At 36.8% G+C, this 17,582-nt stretch overlaps 1 protein-coding gene across 12 annotated transcripts in view; it reads left to right on the top strand.

Moving 5' to 3' along the window:
• The window catches only part of PALS2 (protein associated with LIN7 2, MAGUK p55 family member), a 165,054-nt gene that overhangs the window by 115,296 nt on the left and 32,176 nt on the right, over nt 1-17,582 (top strand). For all 12 annotated transcript variants that reach the window (XM_061414339.1, XM_061414335.1, XM_061414336.1 and 9 more), the window contains 3 exons: nt 1,818-1,970; nt 5,299-5,451; nt 6,232-6,459. In XM_061414339.1, coding sequence (XP_061270323.1) covers nt 1,818-1,970; nt 5,299-5,451; nt 6,232-6,459 — 534 coding nt within the window. The remainder of the gene's footprint in view (nt 1-1,817; nt 1,971-5,298; nt 5,452-6,231; nt 6,460-17,582) is intronic.

Genomic DNA, 17,582 nt, shown 5'->3' with positions numbered 1-17,582 from the left:
GATGCTGGGAGGGATTGGGGGCAGGAGGAGAAGGGGATGACAGAGGATGAGATGGCTGGATGGCATCACTGACTCAATGGACGTGAGTCTGAGTGAACTCCGGGAGTTGGTGATGGACAGGGAGGCCTGGTGTGCTGCAATTCATGGGGTTGTGAAGAGTTGGACACGACTGAGAGAGTGAACTGAACTGAACTGACACTGAAAGAGCTATGCTAAGAAGTAACAACTCAACTAACAGTCAGTGAGAGCATATGTCATACTTTTAAATGATTGATAATGTATAATATTTTCGATTAAATAATTAACTGTAAGATGATGATAGGGTGCTGCTGCTGCTAAGTCGCTTCAGTCGTGTCCGACTCTGTGCAACCCCATAGACAGCAGCCCAACCAGGCTTCCCCGTCCCTGGGATTCTCAAGGCAAGAACACTAGAGTGGGTTGCCATTTCCTTCTCCAGTGCATGAAAGTGAAGAGTGAAAGTGAAGTTGCTCAGTCGTTTCCAACTCTTAGCAACCCCATGGACTGTAGCCTACCAGGCTCCTCCGTCCATGGAGTTTTCCAGGCAAGAGTACTGGAGTGGGGTGCCATAGGGTAGCTTACTGTATAATCAAAAAGTTGAATAAGATTTAATAGTTAAGAGCTCAAGTTTGATGATGTTGGACTACCTCACTTAGTTGCTTACCAGTAGTGTGAACTCAGGCAGTCACTTTATCTCATTTTGCATCATCAGGGTCTGTGTCTGTAAGGTGAGGATGGTAACAACATACCTACCTTAGCTGACTACACACATGCACAGTCTGATACTGAACTTAGAATATATTTACTGGCACAAAACAAAAGCCCTCAATAAATGTTCAAGTTCTTTTCTTCCTTTTTTAAGCTTTCGTATACTATCATTAGAGTATTAAGACTATTTGCAAGATTAATCATGCTAAATTAGATTTTTTTTTAAACAACAAATATTTATATTAAAACAATTAGCAAAGGTTTCCCTGCTGGTCCAGTGGTTCAGAATTTACCTTACAGTGTGAGAGACACTAGTTGGATCCCTAGTCGGGGAGGATCCCACATGCCACAGGGCAACTGAGCCTGTGTGCCACAACTAACGAGCCTGCGCTCTGAAGCCCATATGCCACAACTACTGAAGCCTGTGCTCCACAGCAGGAGAGGCCACTGTGCTGAGAAACCCTTGCAACTAGAGAGTAGCCCCCACTCTCTGCAAATGAAGAAAGCACGTGCACAGCACTGATAGACCTAGCCTAGCAAAACAATAAATGAATAAATTAAATAAAAAAACAGTATTTCCAACTTGTCTTGTGAGTTAAATAGTTGTGTTTTTTTTTTTCTCAGTGGTTATAATCATTCCATGATATATGTTAAATGATCTCATCATCCTCTCTTTATCAGGCTTCTGTTACGCTTTAAGAAAATTATAGAGGTACCTGTTCTCGCTCTTAGTGGCATTCCCTAGTCATCTTAACATTTTTCATATCTAAATCTAATAGAAACTCATTGCTCTATTTAAATTACACTTGGTCTTTTTGACAATTTTGTTTCATAACAATTATAATTTCTTCTTACGGTTTATTTCATATGACTTAAAATTTCTTCTTTGGAGGTATTCCTTTAAAGTGCTGCTAATTGCATGATAACATTTACTATGAAATCTGTATGTTTCCTCTGATTGAAAGGTTCAATTTCAGTAGATCAAACCATCAAGTAATATCTTTTAAAACTTTCAAAAGTTTTCAAGAAGAAAACCACAGTCTGAGCAAAGCAGTATGTGTTATTATTTTAATATACTGGTATTTTTTCAGGCTCATGAGAGGCTAGAAGATTCAAAACTAGAAGCTGTCAGTGATAATAACTTGGAATTAGTCAATGAAATTCTCGAAGATATCACCCCTCTAATAAATGTGGATGAAAATGTGGCAGAACTGGTTGGTATACTCAAAGAGCCTCACTTCCAGGTAAACTTTCTCTATTCTCTTCTTTCCAAGTCCCCTGTATTCCCAAAATACTCTTTTAGTAGTTTCTGTTTAAGATGAAGTTTTTGAAAGATTTAGGGCCATATGTTGCAAATTACAACTTAGATGTTTTAATATCCTCATATGCTTATGCTACATAAACAGATACACTTACTATACAGATGTACAGTGTCTGTCAAAGAAATGCATTAGAATGGGTTTTTCTTTGTGTAATTAAAAAAAAACAACAACAAACCTATTTCACCATCAGACCACATGCTTGGGACACTTTTCTCATGGTGATAGTGGATTTTTCTTCCTTAATACCACTGTTTCCCAGCCCTTCTTGTGACCAGTGATATGCCTTTTCAGTATTGCTTCTAAGACTGGGTTGCAGCTGATGACCTTAGAACAAGAGAGAGCTGTAGGGGATAGAAACAATGACATACTTTCCCCAGGGACAAAAGATAAATTCAACTTAAGCATTTGTCTGTGTAGGTGAAGAGTTAATCAGTTTACCAAAGACGAATCAGTTTCAGAAGAGAGAAGGGGAAGTGGAGATTTCTTAGAAATCTATAATTAAGACAGTTTGGTATTGGGGCAGTATTAGAAAAATAGATTACCTGAAGAGAAGAGAAACCCCAGAAATACATCCTCAGACAAATGGCAGCTTGATTTATGAAACACTATATTTTAGTGGAGAAAGAATGGACTGTTCAATAAATGGTCGTGAGATAGAAGAATAAAGTGTCACCTGCTTGTCACTGCAAATCTTAGCATTAAAAATCAAATGGCAGCACCCCTATGCTTTTCCTCAAGATTTTCCATGACTCTCTAACTATGTTACTGCAAAAATTATGTAAATGTATAGTGAGATGGTTCCAACATAAATCTATATCTCAAGTACAAAAAACAGAAACACATGTCAGAGACACCGTTATGCAGGGGCCAGTTAATTGAGGCCTTAAATGCATACTAAGATATTTGAACTTTATCCAGAGGACATTGGGAACCTTGGGAAGGGATAGGGGTGGGGGAGGTTATTAAACAGGGAGAGGTCAGATTGTGGAGCTATATGGTTTTGTGCCAAGGTGAGAAGTTGCGATGGCAGCATAGATAGTGGGAAATGTGAGGATTTTCAAGTTTTAAGCTGTAAAATCAATAGGGCTTAGTGAGTGATTACATGTGACAGCCACAGAAGAGAAATCTGGGAAGTTGATAAGGACAGGATTTCTGACAAACAATTGATGGCATCTACTGAGATAAAGAACACTCTGGGAGGGCTATTACGGTCATGCTCATGTTAAAGTAACTGGCCATGTTAAGTTTGTGGTATCTTAGAAGAATGCATCTGGTAGAACTTTGCAAGCATGCTATATTTTTTATGTAAGTATGAAATTTAATGCATAAATTTATATGAGGTCTAAAAAATATATATAAACTTGTGAAATAGCAGCAAGTAAAAATGCAGAAATTAAGACATTGCATTTTTATTACCCAAATCACCACTATACTACCATGGTGCATATTTCTCCATATTTTTTCTATTCATAAATATACATATGTATTTTTTTCTTTACTGACTGCAATCATTTTGCATAAGCTGTTTTGTAATTTACCCTTTTTTCAGCCATTGACTTCCACTTTTCCATTTCAATAGACCTCTGTAACACGCAGTGCATTTTACACAAAAATACTCTTTACAGCTGGTTTGTATGTATGAATTTTCAAATTAGGTCCATATGTGGCATTAGTTAGACCATCCCTTTCTCCCTTGATTATGATGTTGACCTACTAGAGAGACCAGACCAGGCCATTATCCTGCAGAATCCACTCCTTGGATTTACTTGTGTGCTTTCCTGCTATGTTGTTTAGTTATCCTATTTCTTATAAACAGAAGTTTTACCTAAAAGATGGCTTAAGTTATATTTGAAACTAGGATGCATCTTGGGCTTCCTAGGTGGCACTAGTGGTAAAGAACCCGCCTGCAGTGCAGAACACCTCAGAAACACAGATTCAATCACTGGGTCTGGAAGATGGCCTGGAGAAGGCCTAGCAACCCACTCCAGTATTCTTGCTGGAGAATCCCGTGGACAGGAGAGCCTTGGTGGGCTATAGTCCATAGGGTCACAGAGAGTTGGACACGACTAAAGCAACTTAGCTCACACTCAGGTGATACAAGGTAAATTAATCTGCATCAGATGATGTATAATATCTGGTTGGCCCATCACTCTTCTTTTTTTCTGAATTGAAAATTTTTTTTTTAAACTTTTAATTTTGTGTTGGGGGTGAGTGTGTTAGTCATGTAGTTGTGTCCGACTCTCTGTGACCCCATGGACTATAGCCCCCCAGGCTCCTCTGTCCTAGCCAATTAACAAACAATGTTGTAATAGTTTCAAGTGAATAGTGAAGGGGTTCAGCCATACGTTGCCCCATCACTCTTCATGCTGAGATTAGTCCCTTAATCAAGGGCAATGACAGCCAAATCCTACCCTTGAAAGCCTTTCCACTAAGAAGTAATCTAGTGTGTTATTATTCTGGCATTATACAAATGCTGTTTCCTTTCAACCATGTAGTTACTGATGAGTTCAAATTAATAATCCTTGCCTGACTCAATATTTTCATTAGAGGTTGCAAAATGACATTTTTCAAATTTTCCCATTCTTAGCTGGTCTTCTTATATAGAGTTTTTCCTCATCAGCTGAGCTGTTTAGTTAACCTACAGTGCATTTCCAACTGAAAAGTTAGGGAAATGCCAACTTCTTCCCTTTGCCAATTTTAACAGTAAAGAATTGTTTAAAAGGGCAATCTCAAATGGTAACAAATGAGATTTTTTTCAGTCCTGTTTTTTAAGTAGCATTGTGGACTTACGGAGTTTTCATTAATTCATTATGTTTCGGTTGTATATAATCCTATGTTTTGTTTTGATTTTTCAAATTATCATGACTCTTGGCCAGTTGTGGGCAGATTTTTAATATATGAGTCTGAAGCTAATGAGAGAGATCTGGATCAAGGGAGTTCTCAGTAGTGGTTCAAGTCACAGGAATGGGTAATATTGCCTAAGAAGAGTGTATAGGGTAAAAACTAAGCAGCCTAGATTAGTGATTTAAGTAGCTTCCATAATTTATAGGAATAATCCTTAATATATGAATTTGTGAGTTTTTTCTTTGTAATTTTTCTTCAGTCTTTTATACTATTTTCATGAAATGACTAAAAATTACCAATTAATGCCTTGGAAATTTTTAGTACTCTATTGGGATAATGAGCTGCTACTTTTAATAACTTATTCCATCTGTAATCAATAACCACAGGCTGTTTTGAATCCTTCTAGTCACTCTTGGAGGCCCATGATATTGTGGCATCAAAGTGTTACGAGTCACCTCCATCAAGCCCGGAAATGAATAATTCTTCTATCAATAATCAGTTATTACCAGTAGATGCCATTCGTATTCTTGGTATTCACAAAAGGGCTGGGGAACCACTGGTGAGTTGATCAGTCGGTGCCTTCTTAAAGCTGAAATCTTACATACTCGTGACTGAGTCACTACTCTATCTCATTTTTTTCTTTCATAATTTTTATCTTTATGAAAACTTTACTCATGTTTGTTTCATCAGTCTTTTTTGGCTTGTGTATAAAATACACAGGTGATACTCTCAACTTGATTTAGCATGCAGAATTAAACCAAAATTAAACTGAAATAGAGGAGAGAAGAAGTTTGCCTATGAGTAGAAAAAATTTCAGAGGATAACTTTTTTTCCTATACCCTTTGAAGAAATGAATTGAGGTTGCTTACTAATTATATATAGTAGCAAAATGCAGAAGAACCTTGTTATTAAAAATTGAAATCATTGGTAGGACTCTGTAAGTAAATGTTTACAGTTTCATGCTAACATGGCATTTCGGGGCTCTGACTATGAGAACAGTGAAGTGAGAAAACACCAGGAGCAAGGCCATCAGAATGCACAAATACATTGCTTGCTCCTTTGAGCTTCCTCATATCTTGTGGAATGCAGCCTAAGATATGTTTAATTTTCAAGGTTACTCTTGCCGTGGAAGCCCCTTTTTTAAGGGATGGTGTATGTTGTCACAATTGTACATGGTTTAATGAGATTGGAGTATTGAGTTACAAGTGAACATGGGAAAAGTAGGAATGATTTACTCACTTATTTTTAGAATTATTTTCTTATATATACATAGTCGGGAATATTTACAATTTATTCCTAACAACCAAAAATCAGTAATTCCATTCCTTATTTTCTTCAGGGTGTAACATTTAGGGTTGAAAATAATGATCTGGTAATCGCCCGAATCCTCCATGGAGGGATGATAGACCGTCAGGGTCTGCTTCATGTGGGAGATATCATTAAAGAAGTCAATGGCCATGAAGTTGGAAACAACCCAAAGGAATTACAAGAATTACTGAAAAATATTAGTGGAAGTGTCACCCTGAAAATTTTACCAAGCTATAGAGATACCATTATTCCTCAACAGGTTAGTAATAAAATTCATGCTAATACTAAGAATCCTTTTTTTTTTAAATCACACTGTTGGATGTAACCACCAGTTGCTACTTTTTTGCTAAAGTGAAGAGAAAAAACTGCCTGGTTTAATTGTTCTAAAGTGCCTTATTTTGTCATGGGTGAATTGTTGGTATTTTTAAACAATATTATCTTACTATTCAAAAGGAATTTACTTAAGAAATCTCTGTGTGAATACCATGAACCCTCCGTTCAATTCAGTCATCAGTTGTGTCGTCTGACTCTGTGACCCCATGGACTGCAGCACTCCAGACCTCCCTGTCCATCACCAACTCCTGGAGCATGCTCAAACTCATGTCCATTGAGTCTGTGATGCCGTCCCACCGTCTCATCCTCTGTCTTCTTTCTCCTCATGTCTTCAATCTTTCCCAGCATCAGGGTCTTTTCAAATGAGTCAGTTTTTCATATCAAGTGGCCAAAGTATTCGGAGTTTCACCTTCAGTATCAGTCCTTCCAATGAATATTCAGGACTGATTTCCTTTAGGATGGACTGGTTGGATCTCCTTGCAGTCCAAGGGACTCTGAAGAGTCTTCTCCAACACCACAGTTCAAAAGCATCAATTCTTCAGCACTCAGCTTTCTTTATAGTCCAACTCTCACATCCGTACATGACTACTGGAAAAACCATAGCTTTGACTAGATGGACCTTGTTTGCAAAGTAATGTCTCTGCTTTTTAAATTAGCTATCTAGATTGGTATAGCTTTTCTTCCAAGGAGCAAGCCTCTTTTAATTTCATGGTTGCAATCACCATCTGCAGTGATTTTGGAGCCCCATAAAATAAAGTCTCACTGTTTCCATTGTTTCCCCATCTATTTGCCATGAAGTGATGGGACCAGACGCCATGATCTTAGTTTTTCAAATGTTGAGTGTTAAGCCAACTTTTTGGCTTAAACTCACCTTGTGCAGTGATTTTTGGACCCTAGCATTTCAGTAACCTACAGCTAATAGGAGAAAAACCTTAAAGACTTTTTGTCATTAACTAGCAAATAGTTTTGACACATGTCATGTTCCAAGCCCTGCGAGGAAAATAAGCATGTAGTCCTGATCACCTTTACCTTGGTGTTCCAGTGATGGGCTAAACAGAGAATGAGGACAGAAAGAGAGGATGGGTCCAAATTGAAAAGAATCTTGAACACCTGGTTTTACCATTTGCTCTATGTTTTGTAACTGATTTTTAGGTAAAACAGATTATTAAGCCTGGCAGTGTTTTCATGACAGTGGTCACTAACCTCATTATGTTTAGTGAATTTTAAAAAGAAGAGAGATGAGATTGTGTAGCCAGGAAGCAGATTTTTGAAAGTGTGAGGTAATTTGTGAAAGGCAATTCTTAGGAAAGGCTGTGATGACTGCTTTGTTTCAAATAACTGTGCCACCACTTACTAACTTATCCTCTCTGTGTTTGTTTTCTCATCTGTATAGTTAGGAGTATTTCTTTTCTCAAAAGATTACTGTAAGGATCAAATAAGTTAATTCAGCAGCACCTGTCACATCCTGCATGCCAGCCCATAGCTGCTGCTATTGTTTTGATGGTGGTAATGAGGTGGTGGTGTAATTCCAAAGAAATGGTAAAGAAGGAAAAAGTGATGAGATAATTGCAAAGGAACAGTTGACACTTTAGATAAGTACGTTGAAACTTGGGAGGGTTTTCAAATCCAGATAATGTAGATATAGGAAATATTTATCAGTATTTTAGATGCATTTAATTATTTAGGTTTTCCAGAAATTTGTTCCAAGTATGAGTAAAACTGCAGGTCTTTTACATAAGATGCTGCCACTATACTTATTTTAATATTGTTAATATGATAATTGAAAAGACTAGTATAGTATAAAAGTCTTAGAAATAACCTATGTTGAATACCTGCTTTATATTGTTCTTTGGGAGAGTAAGAATAGTCAGTTATGAATTTTTAGCATGTAAATTGGATTTCTGAAAATATACAGGCTTGTTGTGAACGTTTGTTTAAATAAAGGATAGAGACCTTGTCTTTTCAAGGAAAAGAATCATAAGAGAAATGGCATTAGAAATTAGACATTTTAAATAGCTAGTGTCCCTCAGACTAGCTTTATTCCTCAATTGGCACCTAAGTAGATTGGAAAAGTAGGAGTTAAGATTTATTTATTTTTTTAAAATTATACATTAGTTGTGATAGTTAGACTTTTTTTTTTTTAACCCCCTGTGGTTCAAACTTCAGAATTCCTATCAGCTCACCATGACTATAATGGACTTTTATGGAAAATTTTTTGTAATATCAGTAGCTAGGGCTTTGGCTCAAATCCCTTTGTAGAATCTGCACCTGGTGAATGGTCTGAATGATGTGAAATGCAAGGATCTTTAGCCCTGTCTTAGACATACATTGTTCTCTGAAGGCACAAGACAAAATCTGCTTTTTATTTAGCCTTCAGAACTGGGAGAAGGCATTGAAATGGGGAAGGTCTAATCTTCCATCCAAGCCTGAGCCAGTCTCAGACCTGTCTTACCATAAAAAAAGAAGGGACTAACATGAAAACTTCCAACAGGAGAGATAAAACACACCCAATTGGGACATTTTTAAAGCGAAAGGGGGAATAATTACTAATTATACTAGAATAGGACTGTCCTGGGTGCACTGTGTTCCTCTTATAAGAGTAACACTAATGGAAAGCAAGGGCTTTTAGCCTCTCCAGTTCTACCACTCGTTCACTAACTGGAAACTCCACCAACTCTATTTCTTAACTGCCGTGAGAGCAGATGGAAGCCAGGAGGTCTTCATACCAGGGTTGTGTCTTTCAAAGCATGGTCAATGGATCATCTTTATCAATAGCATTTGAGGTGCTTATTAAAAATCCAAAATCTTTCATGAAACCACAGAATCTATATTTTTAAATTTGAAGACCAGGAGGGGTTAGAAATTGCAGCTAATTCTGAAGTTCTCCAGCTTACATGTATGTAGGTTTCCAAAGACTTTAAAATTCCATTTCTTTATTTAAGGCCAAATTAATGGGAATTCTCTCTTTAAGGCCATTATGAGCCACATAACAAAAATATGAGAAGAAATTTGTTTTATTTCATTCAAGGATGTACATGTAAGAATTCTCAACAATGTATTAGCAAATGAAATTTAATGATATATAAAAAAAAATAATATAATGTGTCCAAGCTAGGATGGTTTCATGTTAGAAAGTTCATATATGTAACCAAACAAATTAACAGATTAAAGAAGAAAAATATCAGTAGAAAATTCAATGTAATTCAGTTCCTGTTCATGATTTTTTAATTATTTATTTTACTTTACAATATTGTATTGGTTTTGCCATACATTGATTTGAATCTGCCATGAGTGTACACGTGTTCTCCATCCTGAACCCCCGTCCCACCTCCCTCCCCATCCCATCCCTCTGGATCATCCCAGTGCACCAGCCCCGAGCACCCTGTATCATGCATCAAACCTGGACTGGCGATTTGTTTCACATATGATATTTTACATGTTTCAATGCCATTCTCCCATATCCTCCCACCTTCGCCCTCTCCCACAGAGTCCAAAAGACTGTTCTATACATCTGTGTCTCTTTTGCTGTCTCGCATACAGGGTTATCGTTACCATCTTTCTAAATTCCATATATGTGCGTTAGTATACTGTATTGGTGTTTTTCTTTCTGGCTTACTTCACTCTGTATAATAGGCTCCAGTTTCATCCACCTCATTAGAACTGATTCAAATGTATTCTTTTTAATGGCTGAGTAATATTCAATTGTGTATATGTACCACAGCCTTTTAGGATTAGTAAATTGGGAACAGGAAAGAACCTCCTTAATCTTTTTTTTTTTTTAAACTAAAACAAACATTATTCTCAATAGTTGACTGTTAGAAGCATTTCTCTTTAAAAATCAGGAACAGGACTTTAAGCTGGTCTTCCTGAGACTACTTGAGTGCCAAGCCCAGGGCCCATGTGAAGTCCCATTTCCACTCCAAGATGGAAAAAACCCACCATAAAGAGAAACCTGCCAAACTTCAGGCATACTTGTGCATTGGTAAAAAGGAACCACCCTCAGATGATATAACAAATATCTGTTGTAACAGATGATAAAAAAAATCTTCAGTTCTCTTTAAAAAAATTCAGAATAAACATTATTTCTGATTTTAAAGAGGTAAGTATATTTGCACACCAGTAAGTGATGATTCATTTTAACAGTCCTGATGCTCGGACATTTCTGGCAGCAGTCCATTACCAGCTGTGCTGAGACAAAGCTCCTGACAGAAAAGCCACCCAAATCTTAGACCAGCTTGGTGTCAACAAGCTTTCAGAATCCTGGCAGAAGCTGGGTGGAAAGCCCCACTTCCTATTGGGAAGGAGAGTGATCTTGTTCAGAATTTTGATGAGGCTTCCAACAGTGAGGCAAACAGAACTTCTTTAAAAAAAGAAAGAAAAGAAACTTCAAGAATGTTGACTCCTAAAAAATTTTGTTTAGCATGTAGTTAAATATAGAAACCTGTAGTATTTTAAGTTCTGAGGCTCTTGGGCACTGCTGCTTTTTAAATTTTTGTTTGTACACAATTGTTTGCAGTTAATTGAGCCAAAGAAGCCAGAACATAAAGTTTAAAACAAGGGTTAATAATGTCATTGCCTAGTTAAAAAAAATTAAGAACTAGAGAAGGATGTTCATTAATACCATTTATGTTCAAGCTGGTTTTAGAAAAGGCAGAGGAACCAGAGATCAAATTGCCAACATCCACTGAATTATAGAAAAAGCAAGAGAGTTCCAGAAAAACATCTATTTCTGCTTTATTGACTATGCCAAAGCCTTTGACTGTGTGGATCACAATAAACTGTGGAAAATTCTGAAAGAGATGGGAATACCAGACCACCTGATCTATCTCTTGAGAAATTTGTATGCAGGTCAGGAAGCAACAGTTAGAACTGGACATGGAACAACAGACTGGTTCCAAATAGGAAAAGGAGTTCGTCAAGGCTGTATATTGTCACCCTGTTTATTTAACTTATATGCAGAGTACATCATGAGAAACGCTGGACTGGAAGAAACACAAGCTGGAATCAAGATTGGCAGGAGAAATATCAATAACCTCAGATACGCAGATGACACCACCCTTATGGCAGAAAGTGAAGAGGAACTCAAAAGCCTCTTGATGAAAGTGAAAGTGGAGAGTGAAAAAGTTGGCTTAAAGCTCAACATTCAGAAAACGAAGATCATGGCATCCGGTCCCACCACTTCATGGGAAATAGATGGGGAAACAGTGGAAACAGTGTCAGACTTAATTTTTCTGGGATCCAAAATCACTACAGATGGTGACTGCAGCCATGAAATTAAAAGACGCTTACTCCTTGGAAGGAAAGTTATGACCAACCTAGATAGCATGTTAAAAAGCAGAGACATTACTATGCTAACAAAGATTCATCTAGTCAAGGCTATGTTTTTTCCTGTGGTCATGTATGGATGTGAGAGTTGGACTGTGAATAAGGCTGAGTGCCGAAGAATTGATGCTTTTGAACTGTGGTGTTGGAGAAGACTCTTGAGAGTGCCTTGGACTGCAAGGAGATCCAACCAGTCCATTCTGAAGGAGATCAGCCCTAGGATTTCTTTGGCAGGAATGATGCTAAAGCTGAAACTCCAGTACTTTGGCCACCTCATGCAAAGAGTTGACTCATTGGAAAAGACTCTGATGCTGGGAGGGATTGGGGGCAAGAGGAGAAGGGGACGACAGAGGATGAGATGGCTGGATGGCATCACTAGCTCGATGGACATGAGTCTGAGTGAACTCCGGGAGTTGGTGATGGAAAGGGAGGCCTGGCGTGCTGCGATTCATGGGGTCGCAAAGAGTCGGAGCGACTGATCTGATCTGATGTTCAATATTTTATGGAAAATTCCGTAAGCACGAGAAGACAGAAATAATTATGAAAGCAGAAGATTTGGAAAGAAGAACAAAAGTCAGTTTCATTTCTATATGCCATCAGCAGACATCTATAAATGTAACTAAGACATCATTTATAATAGAGAATATCACACTTATGTCTAGAAATAACCTAATAAAAATATTCACCTCCATGCACAAAAAAATTAAGATCTAAATAGATATATCATGTTCATGGACAAGAAAACAGTATTATGAAGATATCAACTTTCCTCAAATTGACTTGTAGATTCAGTTAAATTCCAATGAAAATTTCAATAAGATTTTTCATGGTATATAAGATGCATAACTAAGACAGTTGAGGCAGAAAAGCAGAAATAGGGACTTATTATTAATGTGTAGGAATTAAGATATGTGGTATTGGCATAGGATTAGACAAAATGAGCAGCAGAAGAGAGAGTTCAGAAAGAGATCTACACATATACGTTGCTGTGATATCTCACAGAGCTGATATGTCTTTCAGTGAGAAAAAGACTATTCAGTGAAAGTGTTAATTCATAGGGATAATACGTGAAAATGTGTTCCCATTTACTGTCTGTGCACTGATCTGACACTAATCAAGTAAAGGGGATACATGGTCAGTAAACATGCGAAGAGATATTTAAAATCACAATGTGAGATACCATTTTATACCATTCAGTTGCAAAAAAATGTAGATGTGAAACTGGACTCTATCTTCTACATTGCTGGTGCCAGTGTAAATTGGTATAACCACTTTGGGAGGGCAAAAGGTTTAGCATTATCAAGGTTGAAAGTTTCCACATACTAAGACGCATAAGTTTTTAGAGCAATATGTGTATAGCTGGAAACATGTTGATAAGCATGTCAGTTCCCCAAAGAGCACATGCATAGAGCATAATACTATCTTTTAAAAGTTTTAAATAGCTGTATATTTTTGCAGATTATATATAGGTTTAATAAAACTTACAAAAAAGGAAAGCAAAGAATTTGTGAACACAAGATTCAGGATGAGGGTTACCTTTGCTTTGGGGGAAGCCAGGGCAGTGCAAGGAAATGGAATGTGGGCAGGAGGACCGTGTAGGTTTCTAGCTTCTGTTTTATGTGGTAAGCTCATGACTGTTTATTACATTATTAAAACTAACAAAATTAAAAAACAAAAGCAGACCTTGCATGGACCAATGACTCAAGTGTAGTGTAAATTAAGAATTATTAGTATGAGTCAGATCAGCGTAGGTTTATTTATTTGTTTATAGTAACAATGTGACCCACATATGGTTATTTACCGTATAGGAGTATGAATTGCCTCTCAGAGCTTTTTAAACCAAATGTATAGTTTCCTTGTTGATCTCAAAATATGTTATTTGTATGTGTGCATTTGAGTAGGTGGAATTCATGCACTTTGAAAATCTTTGGAAAAATAGCATATCTGTTATTATCTTAGAGAACTTCTTAGCAACTCTGATCATTGGGTTCACTACCTTGTCACTTACTATACTTATATACTGTTACTTATATGCAGACTCAGGTGGACCTGAAACTATGGTTTGAGGCTGAGAGTGTGTGCACAGCACTTGTACCATGTTCAACCAACACATTCCCAAATGAATTACCAGCCTCTTTCTGATTTATGACAAGGTCATGGTGGAGATGTTTCTCTAGCCTGTCACATTTGATTTCTCTTCTTCTAACTGTTACCATTTGCACAGGCACAGTATATTTCTGTACAGTATTTTATTTTGTCAGTACTTTGACTTTTTATTTTTACATTTTCAAAATATCTTTGAGGTAACGTTCATAGAAATAGCATACACTTACATACATAGTATATAATTAATGAATGTGGACATATCTGTTATGTACCCATGAAACCGTCAATACAATCGAGATATAGTGAACATTTCTGTCACCCCTAGAAGTTTTCCTGGGTTCACTGTAATCCTTCCTGCCTGCTCCTTATCCCAACCTTCATGCCAGGCAAGTACTGCTCTTCTGTCACTATAAATTAGTTTATATTTTCTGTATTTTTATATAAATGGGTTCATACAACATGAATCCTTTGATTTTGCTTTTTTGTAAAAAAAAAAAAAAAACTGATTTCTTTCTTTCAGCATAATTATTTAAGAGATTTAACCATGTTTTCATGTGTATCAGTAGTTGATTCCTTCTTATTGACAAGTGATATTCCATTACATGGCTGTACCACAGTTGGATTTATCCACTAACTGGCTAGTGAACATTTCTGTTGTTTCTAGTTTGGGGCTATTATAAATAAAGATGCTAAACATTTACATGTAAGTCCCTTGAGTAAATACCTAAGACTTGAAGTATTGGGTCATTTGATATGTTGTATGTTGAACTTTTAAAGAAATGGCCAAACTGTTTTCAAAAGTGGTTGTACCAGTTTACATTTTCACCAACATTACATGAAAGTTGCAATTACTGCACATCTTCACCAACATTTGGTATGGTCAGTCTTTATAATTTTAGCCATTCTTATAAGGGTGGATGGTGTCTTATGGTGATTTTAATTTGCGTTTTCCTCATGATTGCTAATATTGAGCATCTTTTCACATGCTTATTTGCCATGGTTATGACAACTTTAATGTCTTCAAATCTTCACCCATTTTTTTATTGAGTTGTTGTTTTCCATTTGTTTAGTTTTGAGAGTTCTTTATGTTTTGATACAAGTACTTTATTGGAATTATGATTTACAAAGACTTTTTCCTAGTGAGAAAGCTTGTCTTCATTCTCTTAGCAGTATAATATGAAGGCAGATGTTCTTGATTTTGATGAAGTCTAATTTGTCCTTTTTTTAATGAATCATGCTTTTTTTCTGTGTAAAAAAAAATGTTTGTACAACACAAGTTTATAAAGATTTTCACTTTTCGTTGTATACTCGCATCTTGTTCTATGATCCATTTTCTCTGAATTTTTGTATAAGGGATAAGATATGCATCAAAGAATTGGTTTGGATTTCCTGTTTCTGTTTTTGCATCTGGGTATCCAATTTTTCCAGCTCTGTTTGTTGAAAAACTGTTTGTTTCATTAGATTTGGACATTGTTTTGATTGTTTCTACTTCAAATATTGTTTCTGTTCCTCAATTTCTCCTGCCCTTTGGTGATATATGAGTTATTCATGTTGGGCTCCTTGAAATTGTCCCATAGCTCACTGATACTCTCTTCATTTATTCAGTCTTGTTCTCTCCCACTTTTTCATGTTGGACAGTTTCTATTGCAATGTCTTCACATTTATTATTCTTTTTTCCCCTAAGATGTCTAATCTGCTGTTAATCATATTTGGTATACCTTTCATCTCAGATATTTTTGTTTTCATCTCTAGAAATTTGAACTGAATCTTTTTTTCTTTATATATGCCATGTTTCTACCTAACATGTCGAATCCTTCCTCTAGCTTCTTGAACATATGCTACAATATGTAAAGTTAAAAATAACTATTTTAATGTCCTTGCCTACTAATTCAGTTCTATTTGTCATTTCTGTGTCACTTTTCACTGGTTTATTTTTCTTCATATTTTAGATTGTATTTTCCTGCTTATTTGCATGCCTGGTTATTTTTGATTGGCTGCCAGAACTGAATTTTATCTTATTGAGTACTGGATTTTTTTTTAAGCTTAGAAATATTCTCAAGCTTTGTTCTAGAATAGTTATAAGGGAGCAGTCAGACACTTTCAGATTCTGTTTTATAAGCTTTGTTAGGTGAATGACTATTGTAATGAATAGCACCGTCATAGGTAATAAAAGATCTTAACTCACAAAAAAAAACAACAACAACAAAAAAAACAAACAAAAGAAAAGACTAAGTCTAGGGCAAAACTCTCTTGAATACTGAAAGAAAGTGAAAGTAAAATCACTAGTTGTGTCCGACTCTTTGAGATCCCATGGACTATAGTCTACCAGGCTTCTCTGTCCATGGGATTTTCCAGGCAAGAGTACTAGAATGGGTTGCCATTTCCCTCTCCAGGGGATCTTCCTGACCCAAGGATCAAACCCAGGTCTCCTGCATTGCAGGCATGAATTATGAAGCTTTTTCACTCACAATGGTGATAGCAGAAACTGTTTGATGTTACATGATCTTCTGATATCTTTGCCCATTAATGCTGCTCTTTACACACCTGGAGTAACAGGCAAATTTGGCCTTGGAATATGAAATGAAGCAGGGCAAAGACTAATAGAGTTTTGCCAAAACAAATGCACTGGTCATAACAAACACCCTCTTCCAACAACACAAGAGAAGACTCTACACATGGACATCACCAGATGGTCAACACCGAAATCAGATTGATTATATTCTTTGCAGCCAAAGATGGAGAAGCTCTATACAGTCAGCAAAAACAAGACCAGGAGCTGACTGTGGCTCAGACCATGAACTCCTTATTGCCAAATTCAGACTTAAATTGAAGAAAGTAGGGAAAACCACTAGACCATTCAGGTATGACCTAAATCAAATCCCTTATGATTATACAGTGGAAGTGAGAAATAGATTTAAGGACCTAGATCTGATAGATAGAGTGCCTGGTGAACTATGGAATGAGGTTCGTGACACTGTACAGGAGACAAGGATCAAGACCATCCCTAAGAAAAAGAAATGCCAAAAAGCAAAATGGCTGTCTGGGGAGGCCTTACAAATAGCTGTGAAAAGAAGAGAAGCAAAAAGCAAAGGAGAAAAGGAAAGATATAAATATCTGAATGCAGAGTTCCAAAGAATAGCAAGAAGAGATAAGAAAGCCTTCTTCAGTGATCAGTGCAAAGAAATAGAGGAAAACAACAAAATGGGAAAGACTAGAGATCTCTTCAAGAAAATCAGAGATACCAAAGGAACATTTCATGCAAAGATGGGCTCGATAAAGGACAGAAATGGTATGGACCTAACAGAAGCAGAAGATATTAAGAAGAGATGGCAAGAATACACAGAAGAACTGTACAAAAAAGATCTTCACGACCCAGATAATCACGATGGTGTGATCACTGACCTAGAGGCAGACATCCTGAAATGTGAAGTCAAGTGGGCCTTAGAAAGCATCACTACGAACAAAGCTAGTGGAGGTGATAGAATTCCAGTTGAGCTATTCCAAATCCTGAAAGATGATGCTGTGAAAGTGCTGCACTCAATATGCCAGCAAATTTGGAAAACTCAACAGTGGCCACAGGACTGGAAAAGGTCAGTTTTCATTCCAATCCCAAAGAAAGGC

Source organism: Bos javanicus, chromosome 4, assembly GCF_032452875.1.
Source record: "Bos javanicus breed banteng chromosome 4, ARS-OSU_banteng_1.0, whole genome shotgun sequence".
In the NCBI taxonomy this organism is placed as follows: domain Eukaryota; kingdom Metazoa; phylum Chordata; class Mammalia; order Artiodactyla; family Bovidae; genus Bos; species Bos javanicus.
Note: the sequence above shows the minus strand (reverse complement) of the source record. Positions and strands in the feature narration are given on the sequence as shown.